General features: G+C 40.1%; 2 protein-coding genes across 3 annotated transcripts in view; one reads left to right on the plus strand and one right to left on the minus strand.

Moving 5' to 3' along the window:
• Positions 1–2,200: 2,200 nt before the first annotated feature.
• On the minus strand, positions 2,201–5,635 carry adcyap1b (adenylate cyclase activating polypeptide 1b). Of its 2 annotated transcripts, XM_086175950.1 has the most exons (5): positions 5,367–5,506; positions 4,833–4,937; positions 3,805–3,939; positions 3,315–3,419; positions 2,201–2,690 (listed from the first exon to the last, which is right to left on the minus strand). In XM_086175950.1, exons 2-5 carry the CDS (start codon positions 4,934–4,936, stop codon positions 2,507–2,509), a joined length of 528 nt encoding a protein of 175 aa, XP_086032076.1. In that variant the 5' UTR covers position 4,937; positions 5,367–5,506; the 3' UTR covers positions 2,201–2,506. The 2 variants fall into 2 exon arrangements, with proteins under 2 accessions (XP_086032076.1, XP_086032077.1); XM_086175951.1 differs by lacking the exon at positions 3,315–3,419 and having other exon boundaries at positions 5,367–5,635.
• Positions 5,636–13,980: 8,345 nt separating this feature from the next.
• The window catches only part of yes1 (YES proto-oncogene 1, Src family tyrosine kinase), a 33,115-nt gene continuing 24,358 nt past the window's right edge, over positions 13,981–22,737 (plus strand). The window contains exon 1 of the mRNA XM_086176457.1: positions 13,981–14,335. The gene's annotated coding sequence lies outside the window, so the exon portion shown is untranslated. The remainder of the gene's footprint in view (positions 14,336–22,737) is intronic.

A 22,737-nucleotide genomic window follows, 5' to 3' on the forward strand; every position in this document is an offset into this window, starting at 1 on the left:
TGTCATTTTTCTGAAACCGTTTTCTTCTTTATATTGAAGCACAAATGTCTAAATAATAGATTGAGGGCTATTTTCTGATTAATAATTATTACCTACCAATATTAAAATAATCAACAACACCTTAGAATCAGCATGAACAAACACTGGTCATTAGTCACAACTCTCACAGACACTGCACGACCCAAACTCATGCACACACACACAAACACACACATACATTGCCTGCTCCATCAACATATACAGTCGGTTCTTTTTTTTATTTCTTTATTTACTCAATAAACCATTGCTCATGCTTCAAAAACAGGGCCTAATTCTACTACTCTTGGGCCAGACCCAGCTGAGCGATTAAACAGAGTAAAAGGAAGTTTCAATGTAAGCTAATGGACTGCAGCATTGTAGGGCCACTAAAATTGCCATCTGTCACTTGTGGCGATTTTTTAAATGTTTTATTTTTTTTTTTCATTTTTTTTTTTTCTCACATCAAAGCAAGGCACCAAAACCAGAAGCTGTTTCCACCTCCACATGCACATTCAGTCACCCGTTAACACAAACAAACATAAGATGCATACACCGTCACACGGATATGTGCACCAATAGGCAAACACATATGCATGCACACACTCGAAAACACACATTCACTCAAAGCTGGAAAGATTAAGCGCAAAACTGAAGTGTTCAGATGGTTTCACAGGGTGAATATATATATAATATATATATAATATATGTATATATATATATATACATATATTATACATATACATATATTTATACGATACAATTATAAAAGGAATTCAAGATTTGATCTCCTCATTAATCCTAATAGCATCTTGTTAGGTGAGGCGAACTGTTTGATTTTGTATCCCAGAGTGACAACCTCTTTCTGTCTCACGGGTGCTGTACTGTGCCTCTTATGTAATGGTCTCTTTTGCTCCTTTTGTCTCCTGATCTCGCTTACTGTCGACACGAACCTCTTTTGGTCACCTGAAACTCCCTTAATCTCATCGTCACATCCTCCCTGCTATTGCTGCAGCACACATATCAAACACAGATCACTTTTTTCTTACAAAAGAATTAAGCCACAACACTGTCAAATCAACATTTTAACTAGATCATCTAGAAGCAAAAAATAATCTTTAAAACTGCTACCAATACCAAGGCGATAAGCATAATGTGCTACTACTTCTTTTTCTATATGATAATTCAATGTCAGTAGCAGTGAGGACAAAGTCCAACAAGTCAGTGCAGTATCAGTTTCCCTATTCACATATCCAGAGTATCTAAGGAAGGAAGTTCTGCTGAAATAGGCTTATTATGGTCCACCTTTCATAAAGAACAATTTGAAGGGAAAAAGCATAATGCCATGCAATTTCTAAGCAAAATGAACAAGGTGTCCACATGCACCAGGAAGTAACTTAGATATTCCTTACGTGAACTCAGATGCTACCTTTAGTCTCTTTGCTTCACATTAAAAAAAAAGCTTCATCTGCTGCCTATCATGTTCATTTTCAAGGCCAATTCTAAATATATTAGAACTGCCGAAGTACAACTGTAAGCCTATCCCTCCAGGTAATTGAATTGGCCGAACACTGAAAACACTGAAATGAATCTGTGCACCGTGTAAGTTATGCTGGATATGTTACAGACACAGCAATCTTTACACGGTTGAGCCTGGCACCTTCGCTCTCCTGGGGTAAATGTCTTTGAGGCAAGTGAGCAAGAACTGTTTGCCACATACTTATAACTTAAACATGAGTGCATCCTTTACCATTAAGCGATGACGGCATTGCAAAAACCTTCAAAGAAACTTCTGTTAAAGGAAACTAAGCTTTTAACACCGCTTACACAAATGACTGTGTAAGTTAGTCTGTCAAATAAGAGGGTGTTCAACGAAAGCCATCTGGATTTGCCTGAAGGGGCAGCAAGGCAAGCTATACAAACCCACAGAGCTCCCATTAGGGGAGTGAGGAGGAGGGTGGATAAGGGCAACATCTATCATTTAGGATAAGCCAGAAATGCCTCATAACATGCTCAATGCGTCTTTTGGCCTGTTTGGAAAACAAACAACACTAAAAAAATAGAACGTTGGTTACAAAAATAAGTATAACATTCAATACTTTGATTGTCTTTTTAAAATCTATTTATTTTCTGCATATGTAGATGGTCTTTATAGATTTCAAGCGCATAATGTTAAAGGTGCACATTTTTTTTTTTTTTTTTTTTTTTTTTACTTTTTCTTGTTGTTTCTCATTTGTTTTCAACATCTTAGACATGAAAATAATATATTGGTTCACAAAGTATAACTGTGCGGTATCAAGTGCTTTTGTACAAAAAGAAAAAAAACAATATTATTATTAAAATATTCATTTTAATGGCTTTACTTCATACATAAATACATGTTGAAAGAACACAGGCGCAATCCACTGGTTGGTCGGATATATCTGAATGATTTAACGACTGGATGTATATACACAGGAGGGCAGTTTGGGCGCTTTTTTTGGAAACAACGCTACAAATAGGCAAGTCGACGTCCTTTATTCCTAACTCTCTGTCTGTACCTTCGTCCCAGTACCGCTGCCAGGTATTTCTGCACGGCCATCTGCTTTCTATAGCGACTGTAGCTGTCGGTGAAGATTCCGTCTGAATGTCTTTTGGACAAGGGCTCCGATTCGTCTTCCATGCTGTTGTCGTCGCTGAAAAAAACAACACAATAAACAAAGAAAAAAAATATTTAAGAAAGTCTTCACTTTAAACTGAACGTTGTCCACGACATCTCAGATCAGCATTTTTTTTTAATTATTTAATACTGTTTTTTTTTTCTATAACTTTATCAAAGTGTAAATTTCCCAGCATTAATAGTGCATGTACTGGCCTCTTCTTTCCTTTAAAGGCACCGCAGTTTAAAAGACACCATGATTTAAGCCTTCAGGAAAACATAAATTATTCACTGAATCCATCACATATTCTGACGCATTCTGATTTTTTTTTCTTTCGTTTTTACGTGGGGTTTAAACAAAAATCAATGTATAGATTGATCCCCAATACGCTGAATCGAATTGGATATCAATTTCGAGCCAACTGCCCATCGTTCGAAGGGAGGACACCGGACATTCACGCACGCCACCACAAATAGCAACAAATAATATGTCGAATGAAAATGTCTATGTTGAGGGGGGAACATGAAAAAGAAACAAAACACGCATATTAAACTGAGAAAAAGATGAAGTCACAGCCTGGACTTGAGCAGTGGAGGAAACATAAAAAAATCAAATAAAAAAAAATGACTGCAGGTTAACGCTTATAAGAAATGCCCTTACCCTGCACGAATTGTCATCAGAGAATGCAGATAATGTCTCGTTGTTAACTGACCCAGGATCTCCCTCAAGGCTCTATCTAATTCTTCCTCAGCATGCCTTTCTGCTCTGAGATGATAAAACGCCAAAACACATAGATCATCAGTAGCTAAAATTTATGAAAATAAAATAAAATAAAAAGCGCAGACAAAAATGATCAAAAGTAGCCTAAAATGTACCCGCTCCCGACCACCCACCCACTCGCAGGTCCCAAATCCCATCTGGTGCAATGAAATCGGAGAGAGCCCTTCTATACCCGACCCTTTAACTGGATTAATATCATTAAGGGTCTGAATCCACATTTTAGGCTACTCGGTATGAAAATAACACAGAACAAATAACACGGGGAAGTCCGGAAGGAAAAACGAAATTTAAAAAAAAACGAGAAATATTACCGCAAAATAAATCATCAGAGGGATTCCACCATTAAGCTGTAATATAAAAGCATTTTTACCTCTTCTCCGGTGGGTAATACAGAGTAAACCCGTCGTCGTTTAGGGACGGTGGGCTTCGTATGGCAATTTGATCGCTTTCAAATCCCATATCAGATAATGAATTCCCATCTTCATCGAAGGCGTCGTTATCAAGTCTGCAAGAGGACAAACATTCGTCACATTCACGAGATCTGTGCACACAAAGTGGGACGCAGAGCAGCGCGGGAATGCCAAAGAGTCTGATTCTGCTTTTGGAATTCGGTGGGAGGTTGAAAATTGGAGGAGAAACGAAAAAGAAAAAAAAGAAAACATTGATTTCAAAGAAACCGTTTAATCGGATTAATGAAATTTTAATATGAACAGATGTGAGGAACTTTTTTTTCCCATTTCATTGGTCTATAAATAAAACACGTTGTTTTTTTTCCCCCTTCTTTTCAACTTGATGCTCTCCTCTTCAAAACGGGCTTAAGCCTCATTAATCATTTAAGCGTTGAGACAATGGTTGTGATAAATGTCATACTAAGTTCAGGCGTGGGGCCAAAACCGTATTAAAAGAATGGCTCAATTAGCAATTATTTCTTCGAAGAACCGGAAAGAACCACGCCCAAATTATATATATATATGTACTTGTCATGAAAAAAAAAAATCTTAAAATGGGTTGAGCTCTCCTATTCGCCTCTCCTCTCCTTGGTGACGCCAGCACGGCGTCATCCCAGGAGCGATCCATTGCACTGACTGCGCTCTCATTTTTAATAAGGGGGAGTTCTGTGAAAGGTCCCACTGGACTGACACATATTCTCAATTTCCATGGCACCCCCACCCACACACCCCCCCACCCACACGGCGCGCCGCCACCCACCCCTACAAGACTTATTTTCTGTACTGAATTTCTTCATTTATTTCCCGCTGCCTTCCTTAAACTGCACACAACAAGAACCTAAAACATCTTTCTATGATAATGTTAACATCTCTCTCATTGGATCCACTGAATGTGAATGTTGGATTAATTAAAGGTTCTTGTAAAGACACACAAAGCATATACATTTACCTTATTTTAGGGTAACTGATTCCGATAGGTGTGCAGAAGACGCTGTAGTGCATTAGGATCCCGTAGATGAGCAAGATTAAAGTAGCTTTACTCGAACTGGCCATGCTGTCAGAGAAAAAAATTATTAAAAAAAAAAAGAAGAACAAAAAACGAACGGGTTAGTGCATCTTCTAAACAACCAAGACGATCACTTCCTTTTTCTTTGTTCTATCAAATTCACACTCTGCGCTACTTCTCGGTCACCACCAACTAAAAAGCTGCTGATCTACTCGCCTCTGATTAAGACAAACACCGCGTCCGTTTGCGCAAACAAAAAGAGTAAAAAGAAATCGCTTTTTTTCTCGCTCCCTCTCTGTCATCCAATATCATTCAAAAAATAAAATATAAAAAAAAAAAATCAAATCCTTTGCATGCAGTGCCAAAGTAATTAAGAACAGCAGATCTCCACGCATGGCGGAAAAACTTCCATTGTCTTGACCTCCGTCTCTGAATTTCTCCCAGTTTTTTAAGAAAAATCCAGCGTTTTGCACATACCTATAGCAGGGAGGCAGAGAGAGCGCTGTGCTGTAGGATGTGATCCGGGCGCGGCTGTGGTAGTGAGTGCGCGTACGTGTAGGTGTGTGTGTGTGTGTGTGTGTGTGTGTGTATGTGTGTGCGCACGTGCGCGTGAGTGAATGAGAGCGTGCGTGTGTGTGTGTGTGTGTGCGTGCGATAGAGCGGAGGAGAGGAAGAAAAGAGAGGGATAGGATGTTTCTCACGCCACTTCTTTCCTGGCTGTAGCGCCTCCGCCGTCTTCTTATCTCGCCCTTACTATAGTCTGTCTCACTTTTATACACAATATAAAAAGACTCGGCCAATCACACACGACAACCAGGTGCTGGAAAGTGCGTCGTGTCTTCGTCTACATACCTTTGCTCTAAACTTTTTTGTCCTGTGCTGTGATTGCCTTGGACTTTTATCTAAGTATCGCAAGCCTTGCCCCCTCCTCCTCTTCCTCCTCCTCCTCCTCCTTGCATTAAGTCACATTAAGGATAGACGTCATCAACTCTTCCTCCCGGAATATAATGGTACAGTTCCTTGTCCATCGATGTATTCGTCAGAGCACCCCCACCCCGGAAAGTTTACGGAAAAAACTTTCTACTTTTGTTAAAACCCCTGAAAACGTCTGCGAAATGGAAAGCATCTCAAAAGACCGTAATGAAGTTAATTCGATTATGCCAGTCACTGCAACCGCACATCAGCATTTCCCCTCCTCACGCACCATCAATAGGTTCTCTCAGGCTTTTATGATTAGGATGATTTGGGAAATGATCGTCTTCGCCGCCAGTGGTGGTTTCATGTGACTGACCCGTTTTGGATCGAGGTGAGGATCAGGCTTCAGCCGACCAAGTTCAAGGCCTCCTGGGAGTCGGGAGCTGTCCGGTGCTGAAATGAATCCGCACAGATTGCGGCTTTGTGAATTTACAGTCATTTTTTCTAATCATTTCCAATAATTGCTTGCTGTTTACTGGGCCGGGGTGCGGGGTGTGGGGTGCGGGGTGCTGGGTGCGGGGTGGGGTGTTTTATACGTGATACAGTGACGGCGCCGAGGCCCCGGCCTATTCGTTAGATTGCGGGAACAAAAACGAGACACATAATTTGATTTGAAGACGAGCTGGTGACGCAGGATGTCACTCGGAGATCTAACCGAACTCTTTACTCATTTTCCCAAATTGTATCTTAATAATTTGATGATTTTTCAAATCGAATAAAACAGATGAAAGCTTTTTAGATATACTATCACGTATTTGGCACCTCTCCAAAGAATACTCCAGCCTTATCGCCCCCACCCACGTCGGGAATCGATGATATTTTTACTATTTGAGCTTCTTTCCTTTGTGAGTTATTTTTCAATGTATATATTTTTGGCAACAAGTTGAATCTTCCCATGTCTTCCATTTTATTAGGGCTTTGCTCAATCAAATAAAATAGCTGAAAACTTCAGATATTCATATTTGTAACTTCAAGGACCATCGCAGGATTATAACCACAGTGAGAATTCTTTTGTTAAATTCGATCAACTTCTCAGACTGGATCGGAACCAAGGACGGAGGGACATCAGATCTTTTGATTCACGACTGAATCATACCTCCAGCTCAGTAACAAATCGAAGACTTTATCCGAGGAGCGATTCACGTCACGTTTTTGTTTACACTGACGCAACTTCCTCTCCATCGGGCGTGACTCCTCTGAAGAGCTCAACTTAAACCCCATATGCTTTAACGGGAATAGACTACTAATATTAGGCCTGTCGCAGAGGCCAGTACTTCTAGGAAACAGCGCCATCATGAGGACAAATGAAGGACTGCAGACTCCGTTGAGGTTACTTCCCCTGAATCCTGCAACGAGATTTGAAAAAACCCATTTGAAAGGGCGTCTGTTCATCTGAACCCAAGAAGGGGACATGCATCTGTGTTTTATCTGCTTCACCTTGTCCTCAGATATTTTCTAAGGGAGGTGAATATCAACTATGGGCTCCGTGGATCATTATGAGTAACAAGACCGTCATTTCTGAAATGGGATATTGTTGTAGAGATAATCAGTGTCCCTCTTTCTTTCTCTCTCCTAAGACCATGCACTTAGAAATAAAAATACACACACTTGGGAAAGAGCTGGCTGTATTTCACACAAATTTTAGAAAAAGAACCAACACTGGATGGCAAAAATCTATCTATCTATCTATCTATCTATCTATCTATCTATCTATCTATCTATCTATCTATCTATCTATCTATCTATCTATCTATCATACAGATATATGCATATATATATATATATATATATATATATATATATATATATATATATTACACACACACACACACACACACACACATACATATATATATATATATATATATATATATATGCTGTTTCATTCCTCTTCTTCTTTTCCCTTTCTGCTTTTCCCTTCAGGTGTTGCCACAGCGAATCAACCTCCTCCATCTAACACTATTCTCTGTATTCTCTTCCCTTACACATACGAACTATGTCCTCTTTCACCAAGTCCATAAAATATGTCTTTGGTCTTCCCCTAGACCTTCTGCCTGGCAGCTCCAACCACAGCATTCCTAAACCAATATATTCAATATCCCTCCTCTGTACATGACAAGTGTTGTTGCTCTGATAGTCTCATTCCGACTCCTATCCATCCTCATCATTCCCGAAGAAAACCTCAACGTCTTCATTTCTGTTATCTCCAGCTCTGCTTCCTGTCTTTTCTTCAATGCCACTGTCTCCAAACCATTGAGCATCACTGGTCTCACCACAGTCATGAACACTTTTTCCTTTCATTCTGGCTGATATTCTTCTATTGCATAGTACCCCTGAGACTCTTCTCCGACCAGTTCTACACCCTCCATTGCTCTGGACTGTTGACCGTAAATACTTAATATCCTCCACCTTCTTTATCACCTCTCCTGTAGCCTCGCCATTCCACTATTCGCACAGATATATTCTGTCTTGCTGCAACTGACCATCATTCCCCTCCTTTCCAGCGCATACCTTTACCTCTTTAGATTTTCTTCCACCTGTTCCCTGCTCTCACTACAAATCCCAATGTCATCTGCAAACATGGTCTCTGGAGATTCCTGTCGAACCTCATCTGTCAGCCTATCCATCACCACTGATGCCCAAGAAGGGGCTCAGAGCTGATCCCTGATGAAACCCCACCTCCACCTTGAACTTCTGTCACACACTCTATCTACAACACACCTCATCACTGTCTTGCATTTCACATACACGTCCTGCAACTATGTAACATACTTCTCTGCCACTCCAGACTTCCTCATACAATACCATAGTTCATTTCTCAGCATCCTGCCATGTTTTTTTAGGTCTACAAAGGCTCAATGTAGTTCCCTCTGACCTTGTCTGTACTTCTCTACCAGCATTCTCAAAGCCCTCTCTCTAGGTATTATTCTTTCTGGGTATGAAACCATACTGCTGCTCATAAATGCTGACTGCTGCTTCTCACCACCAGTCACCGGAATTCTGAACATTTTCAATGTTGTTAAATATGTCCACCATCACACTTCTCTATTCCTCGGGCATCTTTTCACTCTCTAAGATCCTGTTGAATAATCTAACAAGAAAATCTACTGCCACCTCACCTAGTGACCAACTGCCTTTCCATTTTCCATCCTCTTCAATGTCCTCCTTACTTCACCTTTACTAATCTCTGCTACTTTGTGGTCCACAATAGTCACCTCTTCTAACCTTCCCTTGCTGTCATTTTCCTCATTAATCACCTCTTCAGAGTACTCTTTGCATCTTCCCATCACTCTTCTAGCATCTGTCAATACATGTCACTCTCTGTCCTTAATCCCCTGACCCTACTCTATATCCGTCCCATCTCTATCTCACTGCTTTGTCAACCTGCATAAATTATTATTTCCCGTCTTACTGTCCAACATCGCACACAAATCATCATAGGCCCTTTATTTTGCCTTTGCTTCCCCTACCTTTATCGTGCGCTACATCTCCCTGTACTCCTAGGTGTTCTCCTCAGTCCTCTCAGTGTCCCACTTCATCTTTGCCCACCTCTGTCTTTGCATATACTCCTGCATTTCCTCATTCCACCTTTTCTACTTCTTATCTACTTTCCTCCCAGACGACACACCACATACTCTCCGACCTGTCTCCCTGATCATATTAGTTTTCCAGTCGTCTGGAAGCTCACCCTGACTGCCCAGTCTATCTCAACTCCTCCCTGAAAACCATACAACCCTCCTTTTTCAACTTCCAACCTTTCATCATCTGTTCTGCCTTTGTCTTCTTTATCTTGTCACCAGTCATCCTACAAACCACCATCCTATGCTATCTAGCTACACTCTCACCTACCACTACTTTTCAGTCACTGATCTCCTTTGATTCCATTGTCTATACAAGATGTAGTCTACTTGCATGCGTCTACCTCCACTCTTATAAGTTACCCTATGTTCCTGCCTTTCTTAGAAAAAAAAAATCACTACAGACATTTACTCCTTTTTGCAAGTCTACCACCAACTGTCCCTCTGCCTTCCTAACCTGGATATCCAAACCTGCCCATCACTTCTTCATGACCTCTGTTGCCTGCACACTTCAATGTCCATTTAAATCTCCACCAATTACCAATCTCTCACCTCTGGGGATGTTCTGCATCACTTCATCCAACTCACTCCAGAAATACTCCTTCTCACACATCCCACCCACGGGGCATAACCACTAACAACATTGTGCATCACACCTTCAATTTCCAGTTTCATACCCATAAGTCTACCCAACACTCTTTTCAGCCCCAGAACATTCCTCACAAACTCCTCCTTCAAGATATCTCCTACTCCACTTCTCTTCCTGTCAATACCATAACACTACAATATTTTAGGTATTGTCAATATTAAATTAAATATCATACATTTTGGGGCCGGCATGGAACAGGGGGTAGAGCAATCATCTTCAGAACCGAACATTCCTGGTTTGATTACCGGCTCTTCCTAGTGTGTCGAAGTGTTGTTGAGCAAGACACTGAACCCCTAACTGCTCCCCTGGCGCTGGTCAACGGCAGCTGGCCCATGGTTCTTCCATGATGGGTTAATTGCTGAGAAGAATTTCCCCATGGGGATTGATAAAGGATAAATTATTACTGTTATTGTTATTATTATGTTTTTTTCCAAAAGCATCAATACATCCACATTGATGCTGTGTAACTCAGTCACATCTGCATGACCCTAGCTTTCAGCTAGGAGAAGATGTCATCAGGTGGCAACCAACTTTCACAGGACGTTTCGACTCTGAACCACAACGCCCTTCAGTCAGCGGGTGTACAGTTATGGGCAGTTACACCCTCCATATCCTCCTGGCTCCCAGCTCAACTCCTCCCTCCTATTCCAGAGCCAACAGGATGGATTTTCTGCTGCTCCGCCCTCGGCCACAGACAGCTGCCTTCCTCTCCCTTCCCAGAGATGTGACTGTCTTCCATACAGACTGTGCTGGCAACCCCTACACTCAACCTCATCTGGTGATAACCAGGTCGGCCCTTTATCTCTGGACTTCTCAACGAGGTCCTGATACATTGCGGCTTTCCTCTCATGAACCTCCTTGTGTCTGTCTTCCCAAGGGATAGTCATTTTGATCAGGGTGATCTTCCTTGCCTCCTTGACCATAAGACCACGTCTGGCCTCAGTGATATTTGCACAACCTTGGGGAAGAGTGGTCGTCTTCCCAGGTCAACCCTCATCTCCAAGAATTGTGCTGCGTGGAGCAGGCTCTTCTTTGTCGTCTTAGGAACTAGTGGCTTCTCCCCTTCTCTGACAAACTGAATGGATGGTGTTGGTCTCATAATGGTCTGGCACTTCTTCTTTTTCTCCTGCTCCAAAATGTCAGGTAGTGCACAGAGAACCTTGTCATGGTGCCATCCGGATCTTCCCAGACTGAGAGCTTTCTTGCATCCTGCTAGTATGTGTGCCATTGTTCATCTCACTCAACATGCCCTCCTCCTCCATGGTCCTTCCTCATTCACCATCTGTGGAAGTTTGCTGGTGATGGAAGGGTGTCATACACGGAACTTGAATATGAACTTAAGTGACATCCCATTCCTAATCCATACGGTTCAATATTACATCAGTCCACCCTTTGTAGCTATAACAGCTTCATCTTTTCTGGGAAGGCTGTTCACAAGGTTCAGGAGAGTTTTTATGGGAATTTTTGACCATTCTTCCAGGAGCGCATTTGTGAGGCCACACAGTGATGTTGGATGAGAAGCCCTGGCTCTCAGTCTCCACTCTAATTCATCCCAAAGGTGTTCTATCAGGTTGAGGTCAGGACCTCTCAAGTTCATCCACACCAGACTTTGTCATCCATGTCTTTATGAATCTTGTTTTGTGCGCTGGTGCACAGTCATGTTAGAAAAGGAAGGGGCCTGCACCAAACTGTTCCCACAAAGTTGGGAGCATGGAATTGCCCAAAATGTCTTGGTATGGTGAAGCTCTCTGAGTTCTTTTTGCTGGAACTAAGGTGCCAAGCCCAGCTCCTGAAAAACAATGTCCACCAAACCTCACACTTGGCACAATGCAGTCAGACAAGTACCGTTCCCGTGGCAACCACCAAACCCAGACTCGTCCATCAGATTTCCATTTTGAGAGCGCGATTCGTCACCCCAGAGAACGCATCTCCACTGCTCTAGAGTCCAGTGGTGCGTGCTTTACACCGCTGCATCCAACGTTTTGCATTGCACTTGTTCATGTGTGGCTTTGATGCAGCTGCTCAACCATGGAAATCAATTCTATAAAGCTCTCTGCACACTGTTCTTGAGCTAATCTGAAGGCCACATGAAGTTTGGGGGTCTGTAGCAATTTACTCTGCAGAAAGTTGCAACCTCTTCACACTATGCATCTCAGCATCTGCTGACCCCACTCTATCAGTTTACATTACATTACATTACAGTCATTTGGCAGACGCTTTTATCCAAAACGACTTACAAAAAGTGCAATTCAGTCACTGAAGATGCGACGTACCAGTAGTCGGAAGTCAGAAGTGACCACTCAACTAATTAGCCATCTCAGAACCATATACATACATACATTCATTTCATTGTTTGTTTGTTTTTTTTCACTACTGGATTTGTGCACAGGTGGCATCCTATCACAGTTCCACACTGGAATTTGCTGAGCTCTTAAGAGCGACCTATTCTATCACAAAAACAGTCTGCACGCCTGGTTGCCTGATTTTATACACATGTGGCAATGGAAGTGATTGGAACACATGATTCTGATTATTTGGATGGGTGATCGAATATGTTTGGACATATAGTATATATCCACAGGCTATTTTCATCCACGTAAAGTGCTTCCACAGTCAGTAGGGGTCAGTAAAGCACTTCTCAAACAAATAAAACTGAAGCGTACCAGTACAATAGACCTTATACTAACCTTAGAATGTCCTGATCTCTCGCACTCTTCCTCTCTCTCCCTCGCACACAGTGAGAAGTGCAGGTTTTCTCGTCTCCATAACAACACCTTCACTTTATTTACATTTCATGGGTTTAAGACATAGAAATAGGGGTTCTCCGGAATGTTCATCAGCTATTGGCGATTGATTTCTTATTTCTACACTTCATCTTGAACGTGACGCTCACAGGCCCTGCTCTAATCTAATCCACCCATTCACCTAATAATATCAAAATAAAGAAAATAGGTGTCAAACTATGTGCGCACACCATTCTGTACAAACGAGTAAATGAGTGCACAGATTAACAAGAATTATATAAACTATATAATTTATTTGTGTGTGTGTGCGTGTGTGTGTGTGTGTGTGTGTGTGTGTGTGTGTGTGTGTGTGCGTGTGTGTTGGGGGGTCCCCGATGTTTTAATATAAATTGGCTATTCATGTTCTGTGAATCCTTTTATTTATCTAGAGGGCGCCAGATACACCCAACCGTGTATTAATAATACACTGTACTATATGTGCTCATATATCTCTGATAGTTCCTTGTTGGACTGAAACGAAATAATAAATTGATTAATTTGCAATCGTGTAGCGGGGACTTGGTCTTGAAACGTAACGTTTTTTTTTCTTTAATCGAAGAGTGACGTCGGCCATATTGGACACAAGAGGAAATCGTTCAATAGTCGATGATGGGATGTTCAGGTGTCATTGGATATTACGCAACATTTTCGGCTTCCACTTAATCTGGCGATACCGCTATCTTCTAGAAACTCGCGCTTTAGAAGAAAAACTTCTTGTACACTTTTTTTTGAACATTTCAGATCGATGAATATTACATTAAATGCTGGGAGTCTTTTTCATTTGTATTTATTTTTATCAATTTAACAAGGAGAATGTTAAACCAAGCGTGTGCTGTAAAAGGTAGCATTTTACGTGCATGAATGGTTTCCAGAACGGCTGTTCAATCTGCATGGCGGGAGACTTAACAACACGAGAAAGAATGAATCGATACCCGCTACCCCGACTGAAGGATAATCGCTGGATAATGGATAGATGGATTTATAAGAACGCGTCCGTTCGTTTGTGCAAGGGGGATTTTCAAAACCGGACACCTTAATGTACGAGCATAATGTATGTTCCTGAATGCATCATGAAACTCTCTTGGGCCTCGTTGCCTCCTCCGTACTGGCCCGGCTATTGTGTGTCTTTTCAAGGGAACACTGACCAGTCGTCAGACGGTGATTTCTATATATTCTTAGCGGTTTGTATCGCCTTTAAGTAAGACAACTTGAACTGTGTTCGGTAATTATTGGAGCATTCTCGGATTTAAGGACGACTCGGGACCTCGGCGTAGGACTTTGGGCTGGTGAAGTAGTTAATCGGTATGGGACAGACCAAAGACTGAGATTCCACGTTTGAGACTGTTTGTGTCGGCCGGCTGTTTCCACCTTGGTTTGTCGACGTGAAAAGACAAAACTGCGGGGAAAAGACCTCATGACGCATGTAGTCGAACTACTATACTTTAAAGGTCGCTTTTAAAGGTAAGCATTGCTCTTCGTAAAAGTAACAGTTTTTAATGGAAGTATAAAGACCAAGGCCTCATAGCGCCGTGACACCAAAAGTTGTGAACTAGGTCATCGGAGTTTTGTCCGTGGTTCATGGTTTAATGTGTGTCCGGATCGCTGTTGACCCGAAACCAAGACGATATATTTTGTAGCATTCGATGGTAAACGACTGAAAATGTAATTAAAGCTCTCATACCTTTCCGTAACATTTCTTTTTACGTTTGATTCGAGCCGGTAGTGGCTCTACCAGAGGGGAATTATAAGAATACGTTTTTTTCAAACTAACTGTCCCAGTTTATTTGAGTCAGAATGTCATGTCTCTTACTGAAGTTACTGTACTTTATCAGCCTCACCCTATCCAGCTGAAGGCCTTCGCAGGAACAGGCCTTTATTACCAGTCATAGATCATTACAACAGTACTTGAATTGACACTATCATTTAATTCACTTTCATGACAAGACTAACTCATTTTCTAATCCCTTTTGAACACAACCCAATTTTCAAACGTGCATGTAGAACGTTAAAATCTCGCTGTTTTTATGGGTGTGTAATTGTTCATCTGGTTCCTGAGTGTGCATGTTTCATTTTGGTGTGCCTATGTACTCCATTGCCACAATAATCCTCCTTCATGGTAATTTCTGTGGTGGCACAGTGTGTAGTTAGGACAGCCATCTCTCTCTCTTCCTCGCTGTCTCTTTCTCTTTCTCTCTCTTACATACACAGCTGGGACTGCAGAGGGCTGTTGGCAGGGATTTGAGGAGCACTAACAGGTGGTGTTGGCCGAGATTCATTGACATCAAAACTTTAGGCAAGGAGGATCCTTGCATACTCCTTGAATGTCCTCATGTCACCAATCACACTTTTGAATATCAGTATAGTTAGTTAAATATTAGCTCCATGTAGCCACAGTGGCACAAGTGAAGACACGATACACCACATCCAATATTGTTTTGCAAGTATGAAGAGAAAATCCTGACATCATTTTGATGTCCTTTCTTAGTGTGGGTACTTGTGGGTACTGGTGGTTGAAGAGAACTTCTTTTTTTCTTTTTTTCTTTTTTTTTTACTGTTTGGAGATGCCTTTTTCCCACTTGTAGCCTAACTCCAGCCTTTGACAGGCATAGCAGGTGGTCTCAATGGCATGAATGGCGTCGGAAGGAAGTTCCCCATCCAGCCTTTAAGCCTCAGCCACCCTTCTTTGCTCATGGTGATTGGCAGAGATGGCAGCCTGCCCAGAAGATAAGGCCGCACCAGCTCAGAGTATGTGCCAGGGCAATTACTGACTTGTGCTCCAGTGAGTTTGTAGCCCTTGCTACTTTTTCCCCCTTGTGATTATGGCCAATGTTGTCTGAGCAAGTCTTTCAAGCATTGGTTTTATCTGTTCTAAAAGGAGAAGCATGGCTGTTCACCTTTTGTGATGCTGTGTGCTTTTACCAAGTTGAAAACCTTTATGATGGAGACTTATAAAATCTTCTTTAATGCTGAAATAACTATCATATGGTATTTATTATGGGGAAAAAATGCAGAATGTTCAGTGGTTGCATCACAGAGGTTAGCTGAGCTGTTCTTTACAGCAAAGTCCTTATAGGTTTAGTAATAAATGAATGACCCACAACCTTGGGGAAATACAGATAGATATATGTTAGCATTCAAGTAGTGTACAACTACGTCAGAAGTTACTGCTGACGGTTAGGACAATTCATATTTCATTGTATTTCTTGTTCTTCCTCCTTTCTACTGTTATCTGTTGCTGTTGTGTTTGTTGCTTGAAACTCTGGCACAACAATTTCCTTCGGGATTAATAAAGTTGTTCTCATCTCATCTCATCTCAAAATTTGTACTCCATTAAGTGTAATATGAATATTGTATTTGTTTTCTAGATGACATTTTTAGAGCTGTAAACACTGTGATTTCTTGATTCTAAGTGTATGAAATTAGTGGATGAATTTGAAAAGTTGCTGCTGTTGGTAAATGACTCTTAGGTCAGACAGCATTTGGAAAAATGCATGGATTTTTGACAGTCATACCAACTACCTGCAGCTAAGAGGAATATCGAGTTGACAGTCAAGTTTCTTGAGCCTGGTCCAAATTATTTTGTTGGTTATATCAACAAAAGTTGTTGAAGGAAGATTATGTAAGTTGTCCATTGTTAATGTGAAAGTGATTTCAGATAAATTGTTATAGTTGTCAATTTTTCCAAAGTACTTTATGAAGCATGGGAATTCTTCTGCGTTATTCATTACCTTACTGTCTCTGCTCAATTTGAGTACATTTCCAACAATATTAAATACTACTGCAACATAGTAGTAATCTGCTTGGTCATTTTCATCATAAAAAAAGTTATATTTCCACGATCAGAAAAAAAAAACGTGTGTGCCTGGGGTATAAATTAGTTTTATTATACTGAGTGGCACAAGTAATCTTTTACTGTGTGGCCAGTGTCAGATATTCAGTTTACGAGTTGGTCACAGTCATGCAAAGGGTGAGACGAAATCAGTTCTATCTGTCTCACCACACTTTCCTGATTTCATGCTGGACCATCTTTAGCCGGGTGATTACTTCCTGTCAAGTCATAGTCTTCTGGTTAAATGCTTATTCATATAATGTCAGTAATTACATTTTGTAAATATAATTGCTCTGTATATAGGTCAGATTTAATGGCTTAGGTTCTTGCATACAAACATAGCATTGACATATGAATTTACATACATATAAATCCACATTGATGCTATTTACATCTTGCCAGAAATAGTCCACAGTGGAAATACATACATTATGCTTTGAATGCAAAGTGCCATGAGAGGCGCTTGCCAATTGTCAATTTCATTCTTACAACAAACCCCAAGGTGGTTTCTGTTCCACTCTTAACAGAATAGGTCATTATATCATAGGCCATTAATCGCAGGGTGGGGCACAAGTGACATGCAAACAGTGGATCATGTATAGCTGTGCAGTTTAGTTGTGCCGTCAAAATTCAACTGTCATGAATATTAATAAATCTGTGGCCAGTATGGCTTCCAAAACCACCACCCTAATATTCATGTTTTATGATTCATAAGTACTATTTTATTTGGCTAAGGCATAAAAACAAACATGTCAATGTAAGGAAAGTCTTGTTGATTTGGGTTTGAATAACCACTCATTTTGAATTCAAATGTTTTTACCTTGTCAAAAGTAAAACAAGTAATTTAGCAATGATAAGTGATAGCATGTAAAATAATGCATTTCAAAGTAATATCATTCTCAGCATTATTGTGCAGTCAGACTTTTTTAAAATAGTTTGATTTATAACTGTACTCTAAAAAAATATTTTCATGTGCTTTATGGAAAGCCTTGACCATTGAGTAAACACAAAAAAACTGTATGATCAATTAATAAGTACAGTAAATCAAAAACCTTGAAGTCACCTCTCCAATTAAGGTGTCTAGATTGTCTAGCAATCTTGTTCTTCCATGTATCTGCAACATATCAGAAATTAGTAAATGCAAAGAGTTTCCTAAAACTCACATTGCTGTTGTACTGATATTTCATATTCTGGAGAACAGTGACATATTCTCATAATTGATAGATGAAAACCAGAGGATGTTTGGCATTTCACCTGATGAATGGCATTGGCATTTGAACAACATTTTGTAATCAAAATGTTTACGAGGTAATTTGTGTTATTCTGTCAGTTGACATATTTCTTCAACTATAGATTCAGTGTTAGCATTTTTCGTGTGAACATTTTTGACCATTTTATACAACAGACATCCTTTTGTCTCACCTTAACTGGTGAATGAGCATAGCACACTACTCTTTATCACTCACATTCACTAGTTACTGAAGACACACCAGCAGCAAAGCAGTGCAGTGGTTAGCACCCCTGTTTCAGAGCAAGAGGGTCATTTCTGTGTGGTGCTTCCATGTACTCTGCCTGAATGGGATTTCAAAGAGTTCTCTTATTTCCTTCCACGGTCCAAAAACATGCAAGAGGCTAATTGAAAAGACTTAGTTGTCCATAGATGCAAATGACCGATTGATGACAGTTGTACCTGTATGTCTATATTTGATCCTTTGACTAACTGGTGGCGAGTCCAGGGTGTATCCCTTTTGTCAGACCATTTTCAGCCACAATTTACTCTAGTTGTACTGTGACCCCACTGTGGGATAGGTAGTACAGAAAATGAAGAATTTCAGACTTTTCAATATGTGTCGTATTTATTCAAGGTTTAAACTCTTCTTTCAGAAACCGGTTAAATAAATGTGTCCGACACATCCTGGTTTGATCTTGCTATTACATTGCATCAAACTTTGTATTATCTCAATATATACTTACTGTGTTTTCAGTCACGTACTATCAACTTTCATTTCAAGGTTGTTCATTTTTAGCCATGGTTTTGTGGTCAAGCAGGGCCACCAGTTTTAGGGGAAAAACATTTGTCTATTTGTGCTTCTCTCTTCTTATGCTGCTAATTAGAAACATTGAAGCTTTCACAGCTGAGACCTAAATGAATGGCTGCTTCATAATTCTCTCTGCATGAAAAACTTTGGATGAAAAACCACACATTTCCATCTCTTGAGGCCTCAACATTTTCAAGTGCACCAAATTTTGGACAGAGGGAGTAATAAAGGATCAATGTTAGCAGTCTTTACAACATCTGGGTTTTCGGTGGTGGCAACAAGCTTGCCAGCAGTGGAGAAAGAAAAAAAAATCTGAGCTAGGTTTCCTGTTGATGAGAAAAGGCTAGTTTTGTGTCTCAATGTAGCATTTATAATAAAAGCATCTAGTTCCACACATAAGTTAAATTAAGGTACCTTACCAGGCCTCATCTTTCAATGTAATGTTTTCTGTTCTTTAACCAGTCATCACTGGGATGTCAGTTTTTATTTAATTTCATATCTTGGCATAATTTTGAATTTCAAGTTTTTGAAGCTGTATATGTTCAGGTCTACTATTAGTCGACGGACTATTTTTATCTTTTACATTATCATATTCAAACAGAGTAGGATGGTTGGAGGGTTAGATGGGGCTTTCCTCTTGAACACCTGAATTTAATTCTATGTGATATTCACAACTATAATGCTGTGTTATTCATATCTTTTGGAGCTGTCAAAAAGTGACAAAAGTGTGTTTGTGCCTTAAATAGAATTTGTACAGGTCTGTGTGAGCATGTGTATTTTTTTCCTACCCTTGACTCAAGTCAATGTAATCTTCAGCTTTGTCAATCGTCTCCAAAGCACACAAATGGACACTCCCCCTCATTTCTTCTGAAATTGTAAGTAGAAAGTTTTTTCAAGTGAACATTGTAGAAAAAGGTATTCAACAATCTTTTTTTTTTTTTTTTTTGTTCCAAATCTAAAAAAGAAGATCCCTGGTGTATTAGCTGTGGAAGGGCAGCACAACACCATCACTTAAATGTAAATGCTCACAAGAGCATCTTGGGTTTTTCTTAGCTATGTTATGAAGCAATGTATAGCTGTAGGTCAGAGCCTCAGACCAGGTGGTTTGGTGCATTTTCAGTTTGGGTTTGGTTCATGTGAGGATGTTAGCTCCCAGTCTCCTATGGCATTAGGATCACTTTCAAGCAGGTTTTTTTTTGCACATAGTAGTAGTTTGTATTTGTGAAAAGCTAAGGTCTGAGAAATGTTTATCTCAGTTAAATGGCCTGGCACTTGTTCTTATTATTATGAAGAAGTCTCTGCCAGAGGAAAAGAATACATTTGGTTTTCCCATTTAATAATATCTTACTTATATATGGTACAATATTTTTCGGACTATAAGTCGCAGTTTTTTTTCATAGTTTGGCCGGGGGTGCGACTACTCTGGAGCGACTTATGTGTGAAATTACGGAGCTCTCTTGCTCTGATGTGTGTGTCTGTGTCTGCGTGTGTGTCTTTAATATATCAGCGATCGTCTCACACACACACGCCAACCAATCAAAATTCAGCGGGGGCGGGTCATGGCAGAAGTGCGTTGTGAAAAAAGATGCTACCTGCTACTTCTGTACCTATGAAAATTGATAATTTCAACATTCCCGGTAACTTATAAAAAACTACTGAGAAGGGTTGAACGAAAATGGCACCGAAAAGAAAATCATATTCTGCAGGTTACAAGTCGGAAGTAGTGAAATATGCAGTCGAAAGCAGCAATCGAGCAGCAGAAAGAAAGTTTGAAGTTTGTGAGAAACTTGTAAAGGACTGCCGAAAAGCGGAGGTTACTCTTACTGAAATGAAGTAAACTAAAAAAAGCTAATCGCGGGCTAAAAGCTAGGTGGCCACAGCTAGAGGAACGAGTTCACACATTGGTGCTTGAACACCGTGCTGCCGGGAGAGGCTTGTCAACAGTACAGTTGCGTCTGCTAAGGAGATCAATGTGAATGACTTTGCGGGAGGACCTTCCTGGTGTTACCGCTTCATGCAACGCAGTCGCCTCTGTATCAGAGCAAGGATACCATCCTGTCGGGATTCAGAAAGGCTGGAATAATTGGAACTGCAAGTGACGATGACTGACGTAAGCGATGTAGAAGAGGAAGCGGCACATTGTCTACCTTCAGAGTTGGCGGAGTTGTTCAGAAGAAGAAGATTTTGTTGGATTTAGTGATTAAGAGTGACACCGATTGTATGGTTGTAGCATGTGCTATAGGCTATAGTTATTTGAATGACTCTTACCGTAATATGTTACATTAACGTAGCCTACCAGGCACGTTCTCAGATAGTTGTTTATGCGTCATATAGGCTATACTAGGCTATACTTATTCAGCCTGTTGTTCTCTATTCTATTTTTATTTTAAATTGCCTTTCAAGATGAAATGTCTATTCTTGGTGTTGGATTTTATCAAATAAATTTCCCCCAAAAAATGCAACTTATACTCCAGTGCGACTTATGTATGTTTTTTTCGCTCTTTAGTATGCATTTTTGAATGGTGTGACTTATAATCTGGAGCGACGTATAATCCGAAAAATACGGTAATAATATTGTTGCAGAAGATTGACTGCTTTCACCCAATTATATATTACAAAAAAAAAAAAATCTCAAGTGAATTTTAGAAATAGTTCACACATTCATCAGTAATCTTCAGTCTTCCTGTTTTTATTAAGTACATTACATGGTTATCACATTGTAGGTAAGCAGGTGACAATACTCCTAATTTTCATTTGACTTGTTCTCTGTCTTCCCAGTTACATACATTCTGGGCAAACATTTGACACCATCATTAATCCAATTCCATGTCATTCCATTGTCTCAGTATTAAATTTGAATTGAGGAGATACCAATACATCATCCATCTCTAGTAAGATATCCATACTTTTCTTACTCTTAGTTAAGTCACGTCCTGCACAAGGTACTTGGAGGAGAGAAAAATGTATATGTTGTTTTTTAATGGTTTTACTTTTCACTGGCAAAGGTTCAGTCATATCAATATCCCCAAAGAAAAGTGTGTCTCTGATAATGTTCTTTTCGGGTTCATTTATGAAGGTACATTTAGTTAAAAAAATCACTGTGCCCAGATGTTGTGCTCACTTCCTTTACTCAGACATGTAGAAGGAAAGTAATGCCAGACATGACAAAAAATGCAAGTTAAATCTGATTGTGCATTTTAGGAAGAAACACGCTACAAAGAAAGAACATATACAATCAATTAAAAGGGAAGAGCATGTCTGTAGATAGTGTTTTCAACCCAAATTTAGTATGCTGCTAGAGTTTTTCCCTCTCTCATAGAGGATTTCCCATTTTTCCACAAAATGGGTGTAATGGATGTTATTTGGACCTTGCAAGTACATTACCACAAGGGTCTCATATAACAGTGATACAGTCTGGAGGGGAATGGAGGCCAACTCCTGTTAACACTAAAAGGGTGTTTTCCTTGTCTTAAAACTGTTAGTGATAGGGTAATTACAGGGGAGAGGTGAACTGGCCAAAGGCAGCAAGGATCTTGTTCCTGGCTGACTGGCATAAAGGGCTTTTGTTGGGATTAGTGAAGATATCGGTAGTTATTCATTGGCCTTTTCAGTTGCTTAGATTTTGTGAAGACTTCCAAGGTAGACTCAAAATTATTTCTCTAGATTTTTGTCTCCATAACAAAGAAGTATTCAGGCCTGGCAGATGACCTTTAACTAACACTTTGTGCCAGTTAACTGTTGCAACCTAGAAATATCTCAATATCTACATTTTTTTCTTCAATTTTTGGAGTTTTGGGGGTGGTAAACATATCAGTCATATTGTAAATAACTGTTGTTTGAATAAACTAATATAAAACCGTCCCTTTTCTGCTGAAATGGAGAAAAAACCTACTCAAAACATAGTAACTTTTCAGCATTGATATCAATGACCTGTGGAGTACAAAAGATGAAAAAATCCAAACCCAAATCCAAAAATCTAAAATCCAAAATCCACA

This window comes from Fistularia commersonii, chromosome 28, assembly GCF_037954325.1.
Source record: "Fistularia commersonii isolate RoL2024-O1a breed Wild chromosome 28, RoL_Fcom_v1.0, whole genome shotgun sequence".
Classification (NCBI taxonomy): domain Eukaryota; kingdom Metazoa; phylum Chordata; class Actinopteri; order Syngnathiformes; family Fistulariidae; genus Fistularia; species Fistularia commersonii.